The sequence below is a fragment of the Miscanthus floridulus genome, chromosome 2 (assembly GCF_019320115.1).
Source record: "Miscanthus floridulus cultivar M001 chromosome 2, ASM1932011v1, whole genome shotgun sequence".
Lineage (NCBI taxonomy): Eukaryota > Viridiplantae > Streptophyta > Magnoliopsida > Poales > Poaceae > Miscanthus > Miscanthus floridulus.
Window position 1 is genome coordinate 72424330 of NC_089581.1, and position 18966 is coordinate 72443295.

Genomic DNA, 18966 nt, shown 5'->3' on the forward strand with positions numbered 1-18966 from the left:
AAATTTGATTTTTTTTACGAAAAAATGTACTGTAGGGACGGTTCTAGTCTGAACCGCCTCTACAAATAGGTATTATAGAGGCGGCAGATACTACAGCTGCCCCTACAAATCAATTTGTAGGGACTGCCTAGGAACCGCCCCTACAAATATATGATTTGTAGAGACGGTTTAGTAGGAACGACTGACAAAACCGTCCCGACAAATGGTCTTAAGCCGTCCCTGCAAAACGTTCATGTAGTAGTGCTGGCAACCTGCTCGAGTCGCCTGGAGCACGGGCACCGAGACTAGCAACCGCGATAGTTATACCTTTTTGTGAAAGGTGATCACCTTATGATCGGGTATTTTAGGTTCAGGTACTTCTGAGTCTGGGTTCGGGGATCGGGTATCAGGTATTTTACCGAGAGGAGCGCCATAGTTCGTTACACCGGCGAAGTTACCAACAAGCCAACCATATTATTACAATAATGTCATACTGCTCCATGAAACATCAACCAGAACTCTCCGATCATCTCGATACCATTTACCTTCTTTTAATGAGGTCATCGACTGCATATCTCAAATTGAGTTGGAAAACAACGGATTGTGTTTCTACGATTGATGCCTAAAACAGCGGATTCTCTTGCATTTATCCAGCATCTACATAGATAAGGTATACGAAAATATCAGGAATTTCAACCAAAATTTGAAGTATAATAGGCATAATCCTGACTACTCTAATCCTAGAGTCGTACCTAGTCTGCTGCTACAATATACATCAACATTACACAGTAAGATGCCAGTTATTACGCGATGGAAAAGATAGATAGAATAGATACGACAAGAGAACAATATATCCGCACCAAACAATTTTCCCAGCCTGCCACCAAGAAAAAGAAAATGCCATTACACTAGGGAATTCCTTCTCACTTTCTGGTTTGCACTCAAAATATGAAAAACCTTCTCCCATGAATGATGGTCTTCCAACGCTGCCAGAATGTAATTGGAGTTCAATTCTCAAGGAGAACAAATAACTATTTGGGACTTTGGGAGCCACAGTGGCACGCCAATGACCTTTTTTCCCCATGATTCTGCAATGAAATCTTACTACCTTCGAAATGGAAGGTTGTATCACTGATCTGAATTCTGAACATGTTGCTTCTTTTAACATTTGATCATATCCCCACTAACAAAATCTGCATTCAAACTTGCAGCACCTGGCAATGGATAATGTGACTCTTTAAGTTCCGTCCTGCAATGCTCGACCATAAGTTAGCCACGAACGACCTATGCTGGACCTTCCGAGCAACAGTTTCCCACATGCGTGCACTACCTGTCTCAACACTCATTGTTGGGTCTGAGACATCAACAAGAGTTATGCTCATGTTGTTCCTGATAACACAGAGTTTCCCATTTAGTGACACCAAAGCTGCAGCTTCAAAGGCACGTGAGCTGCCCAAATGGTGCTTGCTGTCCATGAATCTTGTCCATGTTCCTGTGTTCTCATCATAGACTCTAAGCTTGCAGCCATCGCGGCAGTCAGCTGAATAGAGCCGGCCATTGAAGAAAATACTTGGGTTCCGCCAACCTGTAACCATCTCATCATCAATCGCTGACCATGTATTGGATGACGGTAAGTAGACCTCACTAGTTACTTGGCGATGGGAATCTAGCCCCTTTAAGAACCATTTGCCATCATAAACAACTCCAATGAAAGGCACCATACCATTGTTCATTTCAGTAATGCAGGCCCATCTGTTCCTATTTGGATCATAAACTTCTGCAGACTGCAGTGTCCTCTGTATTCCTTCACACTCCCCACCAGCAACATAGAGACAATTGTTTATTACACAAGAACCAAAGAAGTGACGTTTCCTCATCATATCCGGAGCACGGTGCCATTTGTTTGCCCGAGCATTGTAGAATACAACACGCCTCATAGAACCCCGCAAAGGATCTTTCCCACCAAACAAGTACAGATAGCAACCACTCAGAACAGCACACCCAAAGCCCAATGCTTCCGAATACTCGTGTGGAACTGGTGGGAGTGACTTCCATAGCTGGTGTAGTGGATCAAAGGCATGCCAGGATATCTTCCCTTCACGGTCCCTTTTAAAGACATACACCCATTCTTCCGCCACTCCAATTTTCTTCCGCAAGGAGTAAAAGTAATTCCCAGACAAAAGGCGGTTCCATCTTCTGGAAACCATCCTGAGATTGGGGTGTTCAACTCGAGGAACTCGTATAAGGCAGGCAATAGCAAGATCATCAGGAAGGCCTGGTAAAAGTGGTGCTTGCGTCCTGGACCTTTCCTTTCTTGAGCCCCTTGACTTGCGCTTGTTTTGTTTGACTTCAGGTTGCATGCACATCTTCGCGCCAGGAACAAACTTCCTAGCATCAACAACAGTTTTAAGGCCTGTATCTAATCTGCAGTAGCAGGAGACAGACTCCACCTGGCAGCCAATGATAAAAAGAATGTTTAGAAGTTGTAATGGCAGAAAAGAATGATATCATAAATAATGGTAAATAAATAAAACACCAAAATATTATTAGGAGCTTCAATTCTAGGCACAAAACAATGACATGAACAATAAAACCTAAATACCACAAATGAAGCATCAGGGATACATAGCAGCATGGATAACTTCGTTTCTTTACATCTAGAATTTCTTTTTGTTCAAATCTTTCAAATAAATGTTACCATCAATAATCAGCTCCCCAAGATTATTTGCAATTGTAGGATATTTCAATTGCAGCAAAAAATTCTAAACTGTGTTTCCTATAAATTACAGTTTCATATTTAATGTATCTATTTAGATTTGGGCATTGATGCATCAGTAAATCAAGTGAAATTTGACACGTAAAATCATGAACAAGAGAACTATCATGTTTTCAAATTGAGTTGACACTAGTTCAACATTATGACTATATGAGGGTTAAAGGCATTACTTTGTAAAAAAAATATGTCAGGATTTCATGAATCAGATCTCCCAAATCAAGAATGTTAAATTCATGGAACTAACTTCAGTAAGGAAAATATCAATACATGTAAGTTCATCAACATAGGACCTGAACCAATGTCCCCAACAGGGGCTAGCTCAGTTCTGGAAATCTGTACAACTGAAAGATTATGCAGTTGGTTTGAAAAACATGGACCAATGTCCCAGGTAGACTGAACGAGTGTGGAAGCAGTTTAAAGACAGCCATCAACTGAACTAGTGTTGAACTTATTCATGAAATGGTACAGGAATTCAGGAAAGGTTTGTTATCTCTGGTTTTATCAGTTAGACCAAAATCGTTATAAAACTTGTGTAGCCTTCAAATTAACAAAACATAAGCAGATAATCTGTGGAATGTTCAGAAATTAATGAACATATCACAGCACTTGAGCCGGATATATGCAAAATGAAATCCCAAATTCATCAATTAGGAGAAGACAATGCACCACCTACACTGCTACAGCATAACGAAAGTTCATGCAATTTACGGTGGTACTTAAAGATTGAACAATCACAACTAGAGAAAACAAAACTTGAGCATGCGCAATATGCAAACCCATATGGTAGTCCTTTCGTACTTAACAGTAATCAGCACCATCCACAAATTAGAACTGAAGCTGCACTTGCTACAAGCAGTCAGGCAACACTATCATCGCCGGATTCCGCGGTATAAAACAAACAAAGGCTATGGTAGATAAGAGAGTTTCCCCGGTCCATTCCTACAACTACTAGCGATTCCCTCGTGGCCATGAAGCGCAAGAACACCACAAAAAAAAAAACTCAGCGAACAACCCCAGCCCCAACCAAGTAGGCAAGCAGCCAGATCCAGGCCGTCAACCGCGACAGGATCGACCAAAACCCTCAATCCGTACAACGAAATCCTCATCCCCGACCCCCACAGGTCGAAGCTTCCAGCCGAAAGGCGGCACCTTCACCCCCAACACCCGGTCTAATAAATCCCGCCTAAAAGGCGCGTCTTTGAGCGACGAACAAGAGGAAAGGGAAGGGAGGCGGAGAGGACCGGAGCTCACCAGCGGGGCGCGGACACGGACCCCTGCTCCGTGAGGCGGTGGCGGCCTGGACGCGGCGTCCATGGCCGGATCGGGCGGGGGTCTCTCGCCTCAGCAAAGGAGGGGCCAGCCGGTCGCCGGGAGAGGAGGAGGGGGGGCTGTTGGTTTTTTTTGGACAAAAACCTCGGTCTCGGTAGGATCAGGGAAAAGAGGGTGGAAATGAGGGGGGTTTTGATCAAGTAATTGCGAGCAGTAGACAGCTCGGTGGACGCGCGTAGTCTGTCTGTCAGGTCTCACTACACCGGTCGCGGTCCATGTCAACCTTTTCTTCATCGATGGGTTTTGTGAGAGAGCTGGCTTTGACTTTTGCGTGTCTGACTCAAGCCGTGTTCGACACTTCGGCTGCCTTTCCATGTTTATTTTATGCTGTGCCAGTACTCCCTCCGTCAAAAAAAAAAAAAAATCAAATTCTGGGAAGTCAGACAAATTTAAATTTAATCAAATTTATTAATAAACTACTAATGTTTATAATACCGAATAAGCATCATTTATTAGGTTAATTATAAAATATAATTTTATAATAAAACTATTTAGAATTTTTTTTATAAACTTAGTCAAATTTTTTACTTATCATAAATCTTCTTTTGTGACGGAGAGTACTACTGTATTATATATGAATAGAAAAAAAAAAGATAATTGATTTCTGGTTGAAACATGTATCCTTTAAGTTTTGAAACTTGTTTGGTTACAAAGGATTAAGAGAATGTTTAGTTGTTGCCTTGATATGCTTGTTAACCAGGCAACAATGTCTGACCTTATGCACTTAAGACTGAAGGTTTAGGAGAGTTATTTAGGTCAGGTAATTTTAGTCCGATTAAGCATGCCCTAAATAGATTATGAGGATGATTATTGGCAAGATTGTCACGAACAAGCTTGAATAGGTAGCATTTAATTAAGGATTGAAAAGGAATGAACACAAGAAGAAACCATTGGAAGACAACGACCTAACGGGGATACTAGATGCAACCTCTGCGGTTTAGAGGAGACCGTGCAACATCCCCTTTTTTATTGTCGCTTGGCTAGATCTATGTGGAATTCCTTGCTAATTGCTTTTAATCTTCAACCACCTAACTGGACGGCTCATATGTTTGGTGCTTGGGTAAGGAGCTTTGCTCCAAGTTTGAGGGGTCTGATCATAGTGGGGCTAGTAGTAATTTGCTGGGTTTTATGATTGAATAGAAATGATATAGTGTTCAACAGAAAATGTCTTATTCTTGCTTGCAGGTAATCTTCAGGAGAACTTACTAGATCAGGCATTGGTCAATGTTGTCTAAAGAGGAAGCGAGGAAGAGCGTTGAAGGATGGGTGCAAACGCTTGGAAATACTGATGTTACAAGCGTTTGGGAAACATGGTTGGCATCATCAGATCGAGAAGGATTGAGGGCTGTGTCTCTGTTTGGTTTCAGTTGATTCGGTTTAGTTTGGATCGGTCACGTTTGATAGTTTTGTTTAATCTTGTTTCTGCTTAGTGGAACTTGGTCTGAGAACCAACTTTTCTGTATCGGACGTTTATACTCACGCATGGATAGGGAGACCAGAATATTTGTATTCCTTTATTAAAAAAAACAGGAGCTTCTCAGAAGAGCAACTTCTTAGACTACTTTTTAGCTACTAACTAATTGTTTGTCCAAGTGTGATGCCCTAAGAACGCAAGCTCCTGCACCAGCAGCTTCTTGAAAAGCTCTCCACCAGGCACCAGCCCTCTGAAAAAAAAAGGAGTTGCTAGAATGGAAATGGAAGAACAACCCAAGACTGAACAAACACTCGCTTGTTATCATACGTGAACCACTGCTACTTCAGCGGAACTGCTCCTGAGCTCGTGCAAAAACCACATCTACCAATTCTCTAGTTAAGGTTGAGTGTCCTTACAAATTAATACCTGCCTGTTTAGCGTTTTTGTGTGTTGTGCTTTTACTTAGGTCAGTCTTTCATTATTATTTTCCTGAAATAAAATAAGTTTCTCGAAACTTGTTCGTGGTCCCTTTTAACTTATGGGGACAATTGATGTTTGAATCTTACATGACACGAAAGCTTTACATGACACGAAAGCAAAAACAAATGATTAGGAGTTCTTAGTTCCTAGCATGCATTGGGATGACGTTAGTCGGACACCTTATTATTAACAAAACGGTCATTCGAGCAATGATGCGTGTTGCATGGCTGCATCTTGCAACAGCAAAGGTGTTGTCTCTACAAGTTGCTGGTTCCTACAAAGTACAAACACTGCATTCGCATTGCGTGTAGCCTAAGAATTAGTAAGTTTATCTTTCCTAATCTGGCGGTGGCATGATATACTTTACAAATTATCAGCATAATATAGTTGCATGTTTAGAATTCTCAGAAATTGGTTGTACGTTAGTTTAGTGTTGACAACAAAAAATGTTCATTTTGTGAAGTTGTCAAAATGTGAAACGGACTTCACCATTGCGTTTCTCTCGTCGAGACGGTCAAGAAACATATATGGAATATCTAATTCGAAGTCCGGATGAAGAAGTTATGCCCTCGGAAAGATGCCTCGTCGTCGGGAGTTCCGACCCAAGTCGGGACTTCCGACTGTCGGAAGTTCCGATGTGTGTCAGGACTTCCGGGAAGCCTGAAGAAATCTGCTCGGGTGTCTGGGGTTATCCCTACGTCGGGAGTTCCAACAAAAGTCGGAAGTTCCGACTGTCGGGAGTTCCGACTCGAGTCGGGACTTCCGACTGGACTTCCGACTGGACTTCTGACATACCTGATAGAAAATCCTATTCGGATCTGGCCTTTTGGATTCCGATCCGAACTGTTCCAAACTCGTGGGAAACTTAGAAAATAAGGCTTGGAGGGGTTTTCTACTGGGATAAGACCACCCCCCTCTATATATATGAGAGGATCATGGCCGATTGAGATCCCATCTATCCAATCGTCATACAAACCAATCTATCAACTCCTTATTCCCTAATTCCTCTCTCTCAACCCCTCTTGCTGTTCGTTGAGTTTCTCGGCGAGATTCAGCGGCATCCTAGGCGGCCTTGCTGGTTCTAGGAGATCCTCCACGTGCTCCTCCCTGACGGGTCTTCCCAGGAGAGGTTCGGGAGCTTTTCCGGCCAAGAACAAGCTCTACATCGGTCTCACCGATCTTTAGATTGGTTTGATCGATTACGCCGCGTTCTTGCTGTGTTGCAGGTTGTGTGCAACCTCTTTGGGCGTCCAAGGCCCTGCTGGTGTGTTGGTTTGGGATCATCCTCAACGTCAACATACTTGGGCGTGATTGGATCCATGCCAATCATTGTGTGCCATCTAGCTTGCACCAATTTCTCATCCAATGGGTGGGAGATGCTGTTGAGGTCGTGCATTCAGATTCATCGGCTGATGTTGCTACAGCCGATGCTCCTACACTCGGGGGGCATGATGCTATTGCTTGCTTATCTGCTAGAGATCTTTCTAGTTTTGAATTTATTAGTGTTACCAGGTAAGGTTTTGTTCCTGTGTCCTTGAAGCCAATTGATAATCGGCTCAATATCATCATGTAATCATTAGTGTAATGGATGCTAACGTTGAATGGTTAAAACATCGTGTTGAACAGTATCGGGCTAATAAGACCGATGCATATGAGGCTATTGATGATTTTGATGAGCTCGATAAGTTGGGCCAAGGTTTTACGTTGGCTGACCCTTTGGAATAAGTTCATATTGGGGATGGCTCTGTGCCCTGGTCGACGTTTATTAATCAAAATTTGGAAGCCGGTTACAAAATTGAGTTAATCGCGCTTCTCAAGGAATATGTTGATTGTTTTGCATGGGATTATACAGAGATGCCTGGATTGAGCCGAGAGCTTGTTGAGCATCGGCTCCCTGTTAAGAAAGGATTCAGGCCTTTCAAGCAAAAACCCCATCGATTTAATTCTATAATTTATGATAGGATTAAAGAAGAGATTAATCGGCTATTGCAAGCGAGGTTTATACAGCCATGCAGGTATGCGGAGTGGGTCTCTAATATTGTGCCTGTTGAGAAGAAGGATTCTGGAAAGATCAGAGTATGTATTGATTTTAGAGATCTGAATAGAGCTACTCCAAAAGATGAGTATCCTATGCCTATAGCCGATATGCTTATCAATGATGCTTTAGGACACTGGGTTATTAGCTTTCTTGATGGTAATGCCGGTTATAATCAGATTTTCATGGCCGAGGAAGATATGTCTAAGATGGCCTTCATATGTCCTGGGTTTGTTGGTCTTTTTGAGTGGGTTGTGATGACATTTGGGCTAAAGAATGCAGGTGCTACTTATCAAAGAGCTATGAATTTGATTTTCCATGATTTAATTGGGGTGATTATGGAGGTGTACATTGATGATATTGTGATCAAATCGACCGCCCATAAATCTCATTTGGCCGATTTGCGTCTTGCTTTTGAAAGGATGCGCCATTATGGATTGAAGATGAACCCACTCAAATGTGCTTTTGGGGTATCGGCTGGAAAGTTTTTAGGCTTCATAATTCATGATAAGGGCATAGAGGTTGATCCCAAGAGGATAGAGAAGATCAAGAATGTTAAGGCACCTACGTGCAAGAAGGACTTGCAAAAGTTCTTGGGAAAAGTGAACTACTTGAGAAGATTTATTGCTAACTTGTCTGAGAAAATTATTCCTTTCACCCCTATATTGAAGCTGAAGGATGAATCTGAATTCACTTGGGGGGCAAAACAACAAGAGGCATTTGAAAAGATAAAGGAATATTTGTCAACACCACCGGTTCTTCGTGCACCTAGGAGAGGAGTTCCTTTCAAGTTATATATTGCTGTCGAAGAGAAGGTAATCGGGGCTGTTTTGACTCAAGAAGACGAAGGTAAAGAATATGTGATTGCTTATCTTGGTCACCGTCTTTTTGATCCCGAGACAAGGTATGCCCATATAGAAAAATTATGCTTATCACTATACTATGCTTGTGCTAAGATGAGACATTATCTTTTGTCTAGTACATGTGTTGTTGCTTGCCAGGCCGATGTGATAAAGCACGTGTTATATTGGCCAATTCTTCATGGAAGGATAGGCAAATGGGCATACGCACTAATAGAATATGACTTGACTTTTGAACCATTGAAAACATTAAGAGGTCAAGTTCTTGCTGATTTTATTGCTGAGCATGGTATTGATTTAGATGATGAAGTCAATGACCTAACTTTTACTCCATGGAAATTATACTTTGATGGATCGATTTGTAAAGATGGCCAAGGTGTTGGTATTATTCTTATTTCCCCTAATGGTGCTGAAATTGGAATGTCAAGCCGATTAGATTTCTCTTGTACCAACAATCAAACCGAATATGAAGCTCTATTATTCGGGTTGATCATGTTGCGGTCTATGGAAGTAAAACATGTTGAAGCTTATGGTGATTCTTTGCTGGTAGTACAGCAAGTTGCTGGTGAATTTCAATGTTTAGAAGGATCACTAAGAGCTTGTTTTGATGATTGCCTTGATGTTATTGATTATTTTGCCGAATTTCAAATTCAGCATATTTCGAGGCATGAAAATCAAAAGGCCAACATGTTAGCTCAGCAAGCATCTGGCTATGATGTCAGTGGACATAATTTCCATATTCAAGAACAGCCGATGCATGAAGATTTCAATTTTTCCTATGTAGGTACAGACCGATCAGCTCAGCCAACTGACCAAGTTGGCTCAGCCGACTACTCTTCTGCTGTGGCCAAGTCGGCTAAGCTGACTGCCCTAGTTGGTCAAGCCGACACCTCTAAATCAGTTAAGCCGACCAGCCCAGTTGGTTCAGCTGACTCCCCTATGACCAACCCAGTCAATTCGCTTGAGAAGCTATCAAATCAGCCCGATATAACTTCCAGTGATGTTGGGGCCAATTTAGAAGATTAGAGGACTCCCTTGTTGAGATATCTACGTGATCCAAGTGCCAAAATTGATAAAAGTATTCGGCGGAGCGCTTTCAAATATGTATTGCATAATGATGAGCTTTATCGAAGAACCGCTGAAGATTTGCTGCTTAAGTGCTTGGGATCAGATCAGGCAAGAGTGGCTATGGGAGAAGTCCATGAAGGCATCTGTGGTACGCATCAATCGGCCCTGAAGATGAAGTGGTTATTACGTAGAGTCGGTTTCTATTGGCCTACTATGATGGCCGATTGTTTTCGCTACTATAAAGGTTGCGAAGAGTGCCAGAAGTTTGGAAATATTCAGCTTGTGCCTGCTGCTATGCTTCATCCTATCATCAAACCATGGCCTTTTCATGGTTGGGGGTTAAACTTCATTGACTAAATATATCCCTCATCTTCGAAGGGACACCGATTTGTGTTAGTTGCTACAGATTACTTTACTAAGTGGACCAAGGGAGTTCCTTTGAAGAATATGACACACAAGGAAGTAATTAAGTTCATTACTAAGCATATTATTCATAGATTCGGCATCCCTCAAACATTAACTACAGATCAAGGGACATCATTTGTGTCTAAAGAGGTGAGGGAATTTGCTGAATTATATAAGATCAAGTTACTCAATTCATCTCCATGCTATGCTCAAGCCAATAGCCAAGCTGAGTCTAGTAATAAGACTTTGATCAAGCTCATCAAAAAGAAAATTGAGGAGAATCCAAGGAGATGGCATGAAGTTTTGTCTGAGGCTCTATGGGCACATCGCATTTCAAGGCATGGTGCTATAAAGATTACTCCTTTTGAGTTAGTATATGGCCAAGAGGCCGTGTTGCCTATCGAAGTGAATTTGGATGCATATAGGCTTGCTAAACAAAATGGTTTATCAGCTGTTGTGTATCATGATTTGATGATGGATAATATCGATGAGGTGACTGATGTGAGATTAAAATCTCTCAAGGAAATAGAGAAAGATAAAGCTCGAGTTGCCAAAGCGTACAACAAGAAAGTTAGGAGCAAATCCTTCCAAGTGAGAGAATTGGTGTGGAAAACCATACTACCAATTGGATCGAAGAGCAATCAGTTTGGCAAGTGGTCACCGAATTGGGAAGGTCCTTACAAAGTGGTCAAAGTTATATTTAGAAATTCATATGTGCTAGAGACATTACAAGGTGAACGTCTCACGAGAGCAATCAACGGGAGGTACTTAAAAAGGTACTTTCCAAGTGTTTGGCAAGAAGCCTAAGTGCTCACCAAACAATGGTCGATACATGTATCGCCCTTAGAAAATGGCCGATGTATACATCGTCCTTAGCCACTGAGCAGCCGATGAGATGGGAATCGTCGCTGTTTGGTTTTAATTTATTTGATTAAGTATTTTCAGGTTTATGCATCATTCACCTGAAAACAGGGGGGCATATGTTGACAATAAAAAATGTTAATTTTGTGAAGTTGTCAAAATGTGAAACGGACTTCACCATTGTGTTCCTCTCGTCGAGACGGTCAAGAAACATATATGGAATGTCTAATTCGGAGTCCGGATGAAAAAGTTATGCCCTCGGAAAGATGCCCCGTCGTCGGGAGTTCTGACCCAAGTCGGGACTTCCGACTGTCGGAAGTTCCGACATGTGTCGGGACTTCCGGGAAGCCTGAAGAAATCTGCTCGGGTGTCTGGGGTTATCCCTACATCGGGAGTTCCGACAAAAGTCGGAAGTTCCGACTGTCGGGAGTTCCGACTCGAGTCGGGACTTTCGACACAAGTCAGGACTTCCGACTAGACTTCTGACATACCTGACAGAAAATCCTATTCGGATCTGGCCTTTTGGATTCCGATCCAAACTGTTCCAAACTTGTGGGAAACTTAGAAAATAAGGCTTGGAGATGTTTCCTACTAGGATAAGACCACCCCCCTCTATATATATGAGAGGATCATGGCCGATTGAGATCCCATCTATCCAATCGTCGTACAAACCAATCTATCAACTCCTTATTTCCTAATTCCTCTCTCTCAACCCCTCTTGTTGTTCGTTGAGTTTCCCGGCGAGATTCAGCAGCATCCTAGGCGGCCTTGCTAGTCCTAGGAGATCCTCCACGTGCTCCTCCCTGACGGGTCTTCCCAGGAGAGGTTCGGGAGCTTTTCCGGCCAAGAACAAGCTCTACATCGGTCTCACCAATCTTTAGATTGGTTTGATCGATTACGCCGCATTCTTGCTGCGTTGCAGGTTGTGTGCAACCTCTTTGGGCGTCCAAGGCCCTGCTGGTGTGTTGGTTTGGGGTCATCCTCAACGTCAACATTTAGTTTATGAAATGTTTGTTTAAGAACTAGTTAAAGTAACGAAGTTATTTGTACTCCTAGAAAGATGAACCGAACGGAAACTGAGTTAGTTATCGGTTTAAGTTTTCAGCCTAGAACCAGTACTTATATTTTCTTTTTCTTTTTTTTAAAAAAAAGCTATTCTAGAATTTAACAACACTATTATTTCGGTGGTATATATAGTTAACAAGCCTGTCAATAGCATGGAGCCGATAATGATTTTATATCAATCATAAGATATGTCGGCTTGATCTCTTAGAGGTCTTAGAGGTGCTTACAGGGGGTTAGAGGTAGGGTTGCGCATGTGCATCATATGAGTATCTATGTATATATGCTCGGATTTGAGAAAAAACATGAACACAACTTTGTTAGCTTCCTAGGAAAGCACCACGCTATTTAGAAATGAAAATTCCATGGAATAACTTTAAAATAATGATGTTGTCCAATTTAGTTTTGAGTAAAATGCACGAGCGGTCTTTAAGCTTGTCACACGGTGTCAGATAAGGCCTTTGAACTCTCAAAATACATTTTCATGTAATTTAAACTTGTCTTTTTGTGTCACCTAGGTCCCGAACTCTCAAAATTAATTCATTTTCAGGTACCCAACTTGTCTTGGGGTGCCATCTAAGTCCATAATTATCAAAATTTTATTTTTGGGTCCTCAAACTACTATGTCATATAGGTCCAAAAGAGCTCCAACTAGCCCACATGCTAGTCTCTGGCGCTCCGTCTATATGCTCTCCCTCTCTTTTAGCTCCATCTCCATGCTCTCCTCTCTGTGTTCCAATCTAGTATGACATTGCATCACAATCGCCAACTAGCCATCCTCGACCCATGCCTCACGGCATCATCAATAGTGGTGACAACAAGGCCAAAGCTAGTGCTCCTTAGACAGAAGAGGTAGGTGAACAATTTCTTTGCCATTAAGTTTCTTCCCCGGTCAAGAATGAGGTATGGATCCAACCGCTATGGCATATGGCATCGTGATGCAGAGTAGATCAGGTCCATTTAGACATAACTGACACTATGACAAGTTCCTGGATTACACACATGTCCGAGGACATGAAAATTGAAGTTTGGGTTCTAGACAATACATAAAGACAAATCTGTGGACTTAAAAATACATTAGAGTTCTGAGACCTAAATGACACCTAGAGAAAAATTCAAGGATCGGCGTGTATTTTACTCTTTAATTTATAGCGAGGTTAGTTAGCCTTTAATTCTTAAAATGTCTAGAGTTACACAAGCTATTAATTTTGTTAACCTTGTTAGTTCACCTTTAATGTAGGCCATGTTTAAAATTGGTGAAACAAGTTTTAGTAGTCTCTATTTATCATACTCATGAGTCGTTACATGCAACAATGGAGAGAGAAATGGAGAGAGAGAGGTGGAGTCATGGAGAAAGATGTTGGAAGGTCAGGCAACCTTCCTATAGATTGGCCAACCTGGCTATGAGTCCATCCAGGTTCAATTCTTGTGATAAGCCAAGAAACACACCAAGAAGTGATCATGTACATTGATGCAGTGACACCCAGTTAGCCCTAGGCCACCGCGCTGTGCCGCTGGCCACCACCGCGAGTAGGGCCGCACAACACCTGCCTAAGCGCCAGCACGTGACCACTCTTCCTCCCCACCCAGCCGCCACCACTAACAGGCGTGCCATGGTGCCGCCACCACCGCTCGAATCGATGCTCCACACCCCCACCCGGTGCCCGCGCGAGCCCTTTGGTTATGGGTTGGGCATGTCCGCGGCTTCGCCCTCCATGGACCGAGGCTCCAAGCAACCAAACATTGAGCGGCGACAAGGAGCGATTGTAGGTTGACTAAACGCCTGTCCTCACTCCTTCGGTGATGATTGGTAATCTATTAATATTTTTTGGTAAAAACTGAAATCAAACTGAAAATCTAAAACCGAATTTTTTCGGTACTGATTTTTGAAACGAACTGATTTTAGGAGGAAATGATCCAACAATACCTAATGTCCAACCCTATCTTAGGAGTGTTGCTGATGCCCCCCACGTGTTTGACTGGCTGTACATGCCCAACAATACCGAATGCCCAACAATACCGAATGTCCAACAACCTACCCATATAGTGACCCAAACCCAAAATGCATCGCGCACACAAAAAAATGGAGTTCAACAGAGTTGGCATACCAAACACCTATTTTGCGTAGAAGGAGAGAGGGAACCCAAATGTGCATCCTCCCTCCGTCTTCTCTCTCCTCAACCCAAATCTTTGGCGCATAGGAGGCGCCAGGGTGGGGCAACCCATGGCAGCGGCGGCGACGCCCTCGATGGCGGCAGAGTCCTCTACGCCATCGTCCTCCTCCTCCGACGTGAGGGCCCATGGGTGCTACAGCACCGTAGGCCAGGGCCGCCGTTGCTGGAGGCGCGGTGAACCGGCGGCGCGGCGGAGAAGACATAGGTCCCCCAGCGCCTGGAGTCAGTAACGAACCCTGCCTCCACCATGAGCTGAGCATGGCCGTAGTGGACGGGCCCCATGGTACGGCGACCGCCGAACCTAGGGTTCAAGCTTGCCATGGGGACAGAGAGGCCCTAGTAGCCCTAGCTGAAGGCTATGCCTAGGGGTGCCGTCGATGATAGCGCAAGGCGGGGAGGGAAGGAGAGAAGGAGGAAGAGGGAGAGGCAGATGCCTAAAAGGTCTTAATGGCTAGAGGGAGAGTGAATAGCCTATTAAAATTTTCTACAACAACACTTAGCAAACCCGTTAGACAATTATGAGGCGAAGCGAGTGTTGCGCTAGCCTACTAAAATTGCAAGCCACCTACCACAATTCTAGTTTATATAGTTTCTATCCACACAATAGCTATGTCACTACACTAAGTTAGTGCGCTCTCAAAAGCTAACTAAAGAGCCACACTAACCAAACTAACAAGCTCTCACAACTAGCTACACTAAAGAGCTTGACAACTAGTTTGTGGTAATGTAGAGAGAGTGAGCAAGATGGTTATACCACCGTGTCGAGGAAGGAGCCAATACAGCCGTGTTGAGGAAGGAGCCAATCAATCACAAGAATGAAGACCAATCACCTCAGAATCAAATGATGACACAATGATTTTTTATCGAGGTTCACTTGTTTGCCGGTAAGCTAGTCCTCGTTGTGGCGATTCACTCACTTGGAGGTTCACACGCTAATTGGCATCACACGCCAAACCCTCAATAGAGTGCCGCACAACCAACAAAGATGATGATCACACAAGCTACGAGCAATCCACTAGAGTACCTTTTGGCTCTCCACCTGGGAAAGGTCAAGAACCCCTCACAAACACCATGATCAGAGTTGGAGACAATCACCAACCTCTACTCAACGATCCTCATTTCTTCAAGCCATCTAGGTGGCGGCAACCACCAAGAGTAACAAGCGAATCCCACAGCGAAACATGAAAACCAAGTGCCTCTAGATGCAAACACTTAAGCAATGCACTTGGATTCACTCTCTGAAAGGATCTAGGATGTCGCCTAGAGGGGGGGTGAATAGGCGTTTCTAAAAAATCAACACCTTTAAAAGCGGAAATGATTAGTAATAGGAGTTTCTAAAATAAAAACTCCAAATCAGAGTAATACAACCCCTCACAAGTTAGCCACAAAGTGTATAAAAGATACTAGATAAACTTAGGGAGCCAAACAGTGGCAACCAAAGAGTTGAATCAAAATGCACTAGTCAGTTAATGTCGGAAGTCCCGACAGTTTGGGTCAGAACTTCCGACGTGTCAGAAGTCCCGACATGTCAGAAGTCCCGACAGTTTAGGTCAAAACTTCCAACGCAAACTGCCAGCACTTCCGACCCCTACGGGAAATGAACTACAAGTGCTAAAATGAACTTTGTGATGCCAATGACTTACAAACCCACTTTCTAGTGGTAAGGTAAGGTGTTGGGTCACTCTCTTGACGTTGATAAGCCACCACTCCGTAGATCGAGTCCCAAACCCTAAGAAATAGCTAGAGAGAGGGAGACAACCAAATACAAGTAATTTCAAGCAAATCACAACAACAACAAGCACACGGGAGACAAGAATTTATCCCGAGGTTTGGCAGCCCCACAAAGGAGCTCCTACGTCCTCGTTGTTGAGGTGACCACTTTGGTCGGAGTCTCTTCCACCTCCTTGCCTCACTCAAGGATACCACAAAGGTCACTTGAGTTTCTTCACTAGAAAACAAGGGTAATACAAACTTCCCAAGGCTCTTCCACAAGATGGAAGCTCTTGGGCGATGCCTCGCCGGCTAGGGGAAAATCCCCAAGAGTAACAAATGCAAATCAAACTGGCTTGATGAAGAAATCAAGTGCTCAAGCTTGCTCAAAGTGTTTTTCTCACTCAATCCACTCTCCAATCACTCAAACCCTTTAGGAATTGAAGTTGGAGGCAAAGGAGAGAAGAGTGGCGAGCCTAGAATGCTTGGGGGCTGTTTTGGCCGAGTGTTCGTTGCAATGAAATGAGTGGGCAACGGTTAGAAAGGAGGAGAGGGGTATATATACTCCAAGGCAAAATCTAACCATTCAGATCTACGTCGGGAGTTCCAACACAGATCTCAGGACTTCTGACATATGAAGAAAACACTGTTCATGCGAGGTCAAAGTCCACTCGAGACAGCCAACGTCGGAACTTCCGACGAACATCAGGACTTCCGATGGTCGGAATTTCCGACGAACATCAGGACTTCCGACGTGCACAGTCAGCAGGTCAGTAGAACCATCGATGCCAGGACTCCCGGCTTGGGTCGGGACTTCCGACTGTCAAGAGTTCTGACTCACATTAGGACTTCCGACGTCCACAGTCACCGTGCAGGCTATGACTAGGAGTCAGCACTTCCAGCAAGAGTCATGACTTCCGACTGTCGGGAGTTCCGGCTTATGTCGGGACTTCCGACACCGACAGTCACAGAAAATTATTCTTTGTGCTCGTGAAGTGCTAGAGTGTCTCTCTTTTGATTTTATTATTATGCTTGAGCACTCTATCTTCCTCAGACCACCTAAACTTGCATCCCTCTTAATAGTACGACATACCTATTAACTCAAGATCAAAAGAAAAACGAAATTAAACCTTTTGAGTTGATCTTCTTTAAATTGATGCCATGTCTTTCAATCTTCATCAAGTGAGGGTGCCAACATGTCAATATTGATCTTGTCACTTGAGCATAGCCATCTTGAGCATGTGACTTGATTCCATTCATCAAATATGAATAACTCCAAATGCATCAAGTCACTTTAATCAACTTGTCCAATATAGATTTGATCCTTCACATCAATATGACCATCTTAGCTTGATTAGTACCTCAACTAAATGCAAGTACTTTCTTCTTCACCCTAGCTAGGTTCTTCAGCCGCCAAGCCGTCGCTTGCCCTTCACCCTTGCTTAGTACCTCAAAGCCTTTCCTTGCTATCTTCACCATCTCAAGCCATTAAGTCACATCTTGTGTTGAATCATCCATTTATATGTATTGTTATCTTTTTCATTTCAATTTAGCAAGCTTCAAATATGAGACCATTCCATATGCAATCCCTTATGTCTCATTAACTAATACTCACGAGCTTGCTTTCACATAGTACATGGAAATCCCACAATAAACAAGCATTTGTATGAATTCCATTTGCATTATTGTCTTGTGCTTGAACTAGATTGTTTATACAACAACACATCATTTTGGCTTTAATTAAGTACCTATGAGATAACCTATTACCTGTCCACACTTAGCAAACGGGTTAGTTCTTTAATCACGTTGTCATTCAATCATCCAAAACCCACTAAAGGGCTAGATGCACTTTCAATCTCCCCCTTTTTGGTGATTGATGACAACTTGATTAAAGCTTACAAAATGATATAAATATTTAAACTTTTGGGTTCAATGATTTATGAGAGGCTCCCCCTTAATATGTGCTTATGATTAGAATTCACAAAATGACCTCAAATGTCAATTGCATATACTAAAACATATAGGAGACTCCCCCTAAATCATTGCATCCATGGGGTGCATGTGTGTGTGACAAAGTGAAACCATGATGCATATGACAAGATATATCATACAAGAATAAATATAAAGGCATCACATCAAATATTTTCATTCTAGCATGCATAGTCCTTATGAAAATAAATATAACACATGTAATTCACACATAGCACTCATTACATGTTTTCTCAAGTCCACAAGCCACTAAAATATAAATAAAGATCGTATCTCAAGAGATACATAGATAAAGCATAAGTAAGTCTCATCTCTCACATGATACAATCTATCTCAAATCCAAGATACATCAATGAAGCTCAAAAACAAGAAATGATAGCCTGCAGTATAAATCTTCAAGTACAAAGATAAGCAAATGAAACTATCCTGAAGCTTTAATCAGTCTCTCTCCCCCTTTGTCATCTATCACCACAAAGGTCCAACAACGACATACTAAGGACAAAGGGGCTACAAGTTGTCACACAAAGCACAAAGGGTGCTTAAGGTTCAAACTTTGTAGATCAAGTACATTGGTTTACTAGCTCATGAACAAACTCATACACTAACCACTAGATTATATAATCATTCAAGCAATAGTGGTATTCTATGAGTCTAAAAATTTTCATTTGTAATGCATGATCCTATAAGCATGTACTATATGCACTAACCGCATATTAGTAAGGGATGAAAAATGATCATGCACAATACAATGATACCTTTGCTATATTGGAGAGGAAGATAGTCATATAGATTTCAATTCATTTCTCCAATAGCACCATGAAGTC

At 42.6% G+C, this 18966-nt stretch overlaps 1 protein-coding gene across 1 annotated transcript; it reads right to left on the reverse strand.

Moving 5' to 3' along the window:
* Positions 1-614: 614 nt before the first annotated feature.
* On the reverse strand, positions 615-4184 carry LOC136539110 (F-box/kelch-repeat protein At1g55270-like). The gene is made up of 2 exons (XM_066531046.1): positions 4007-4184; positions 615-2429 (listed from the first exon to the last, which is right to left on the reverse strand). Exons 1-2 carry the CDS (start codon positions 4067-4069, stop codon positions 1179-1181), a joined length of 1314 nt encoding a protein of 437 aa, XP_066387143.1. The 5' UTR covers positions 4070-4184; the 3' UTR covers positions 615-1178.
* Positions 4185-18966: the final 14782 nt, after the last annotated feature.

What these genes read in the sequence shown, in the direction of transcription:
- LOC136539110 (XM_066531046.1), bottom strand. Translation starts at nt 4,069, where the DNA reads ATGGACGCCGCGTCCAGGCCGCCACCGCCTCACGGAGCAGGGGTCCGT. An exon ending in TCCGTGTCCGCGCCCCGCTG is followed by an intron (nt 2,430 to 4,006) that starts GTGAGCTCCGGT and finishes ATTGGCTGCCAG; the next exon opens with GTGGAGTCTGTCTCCTGCTA.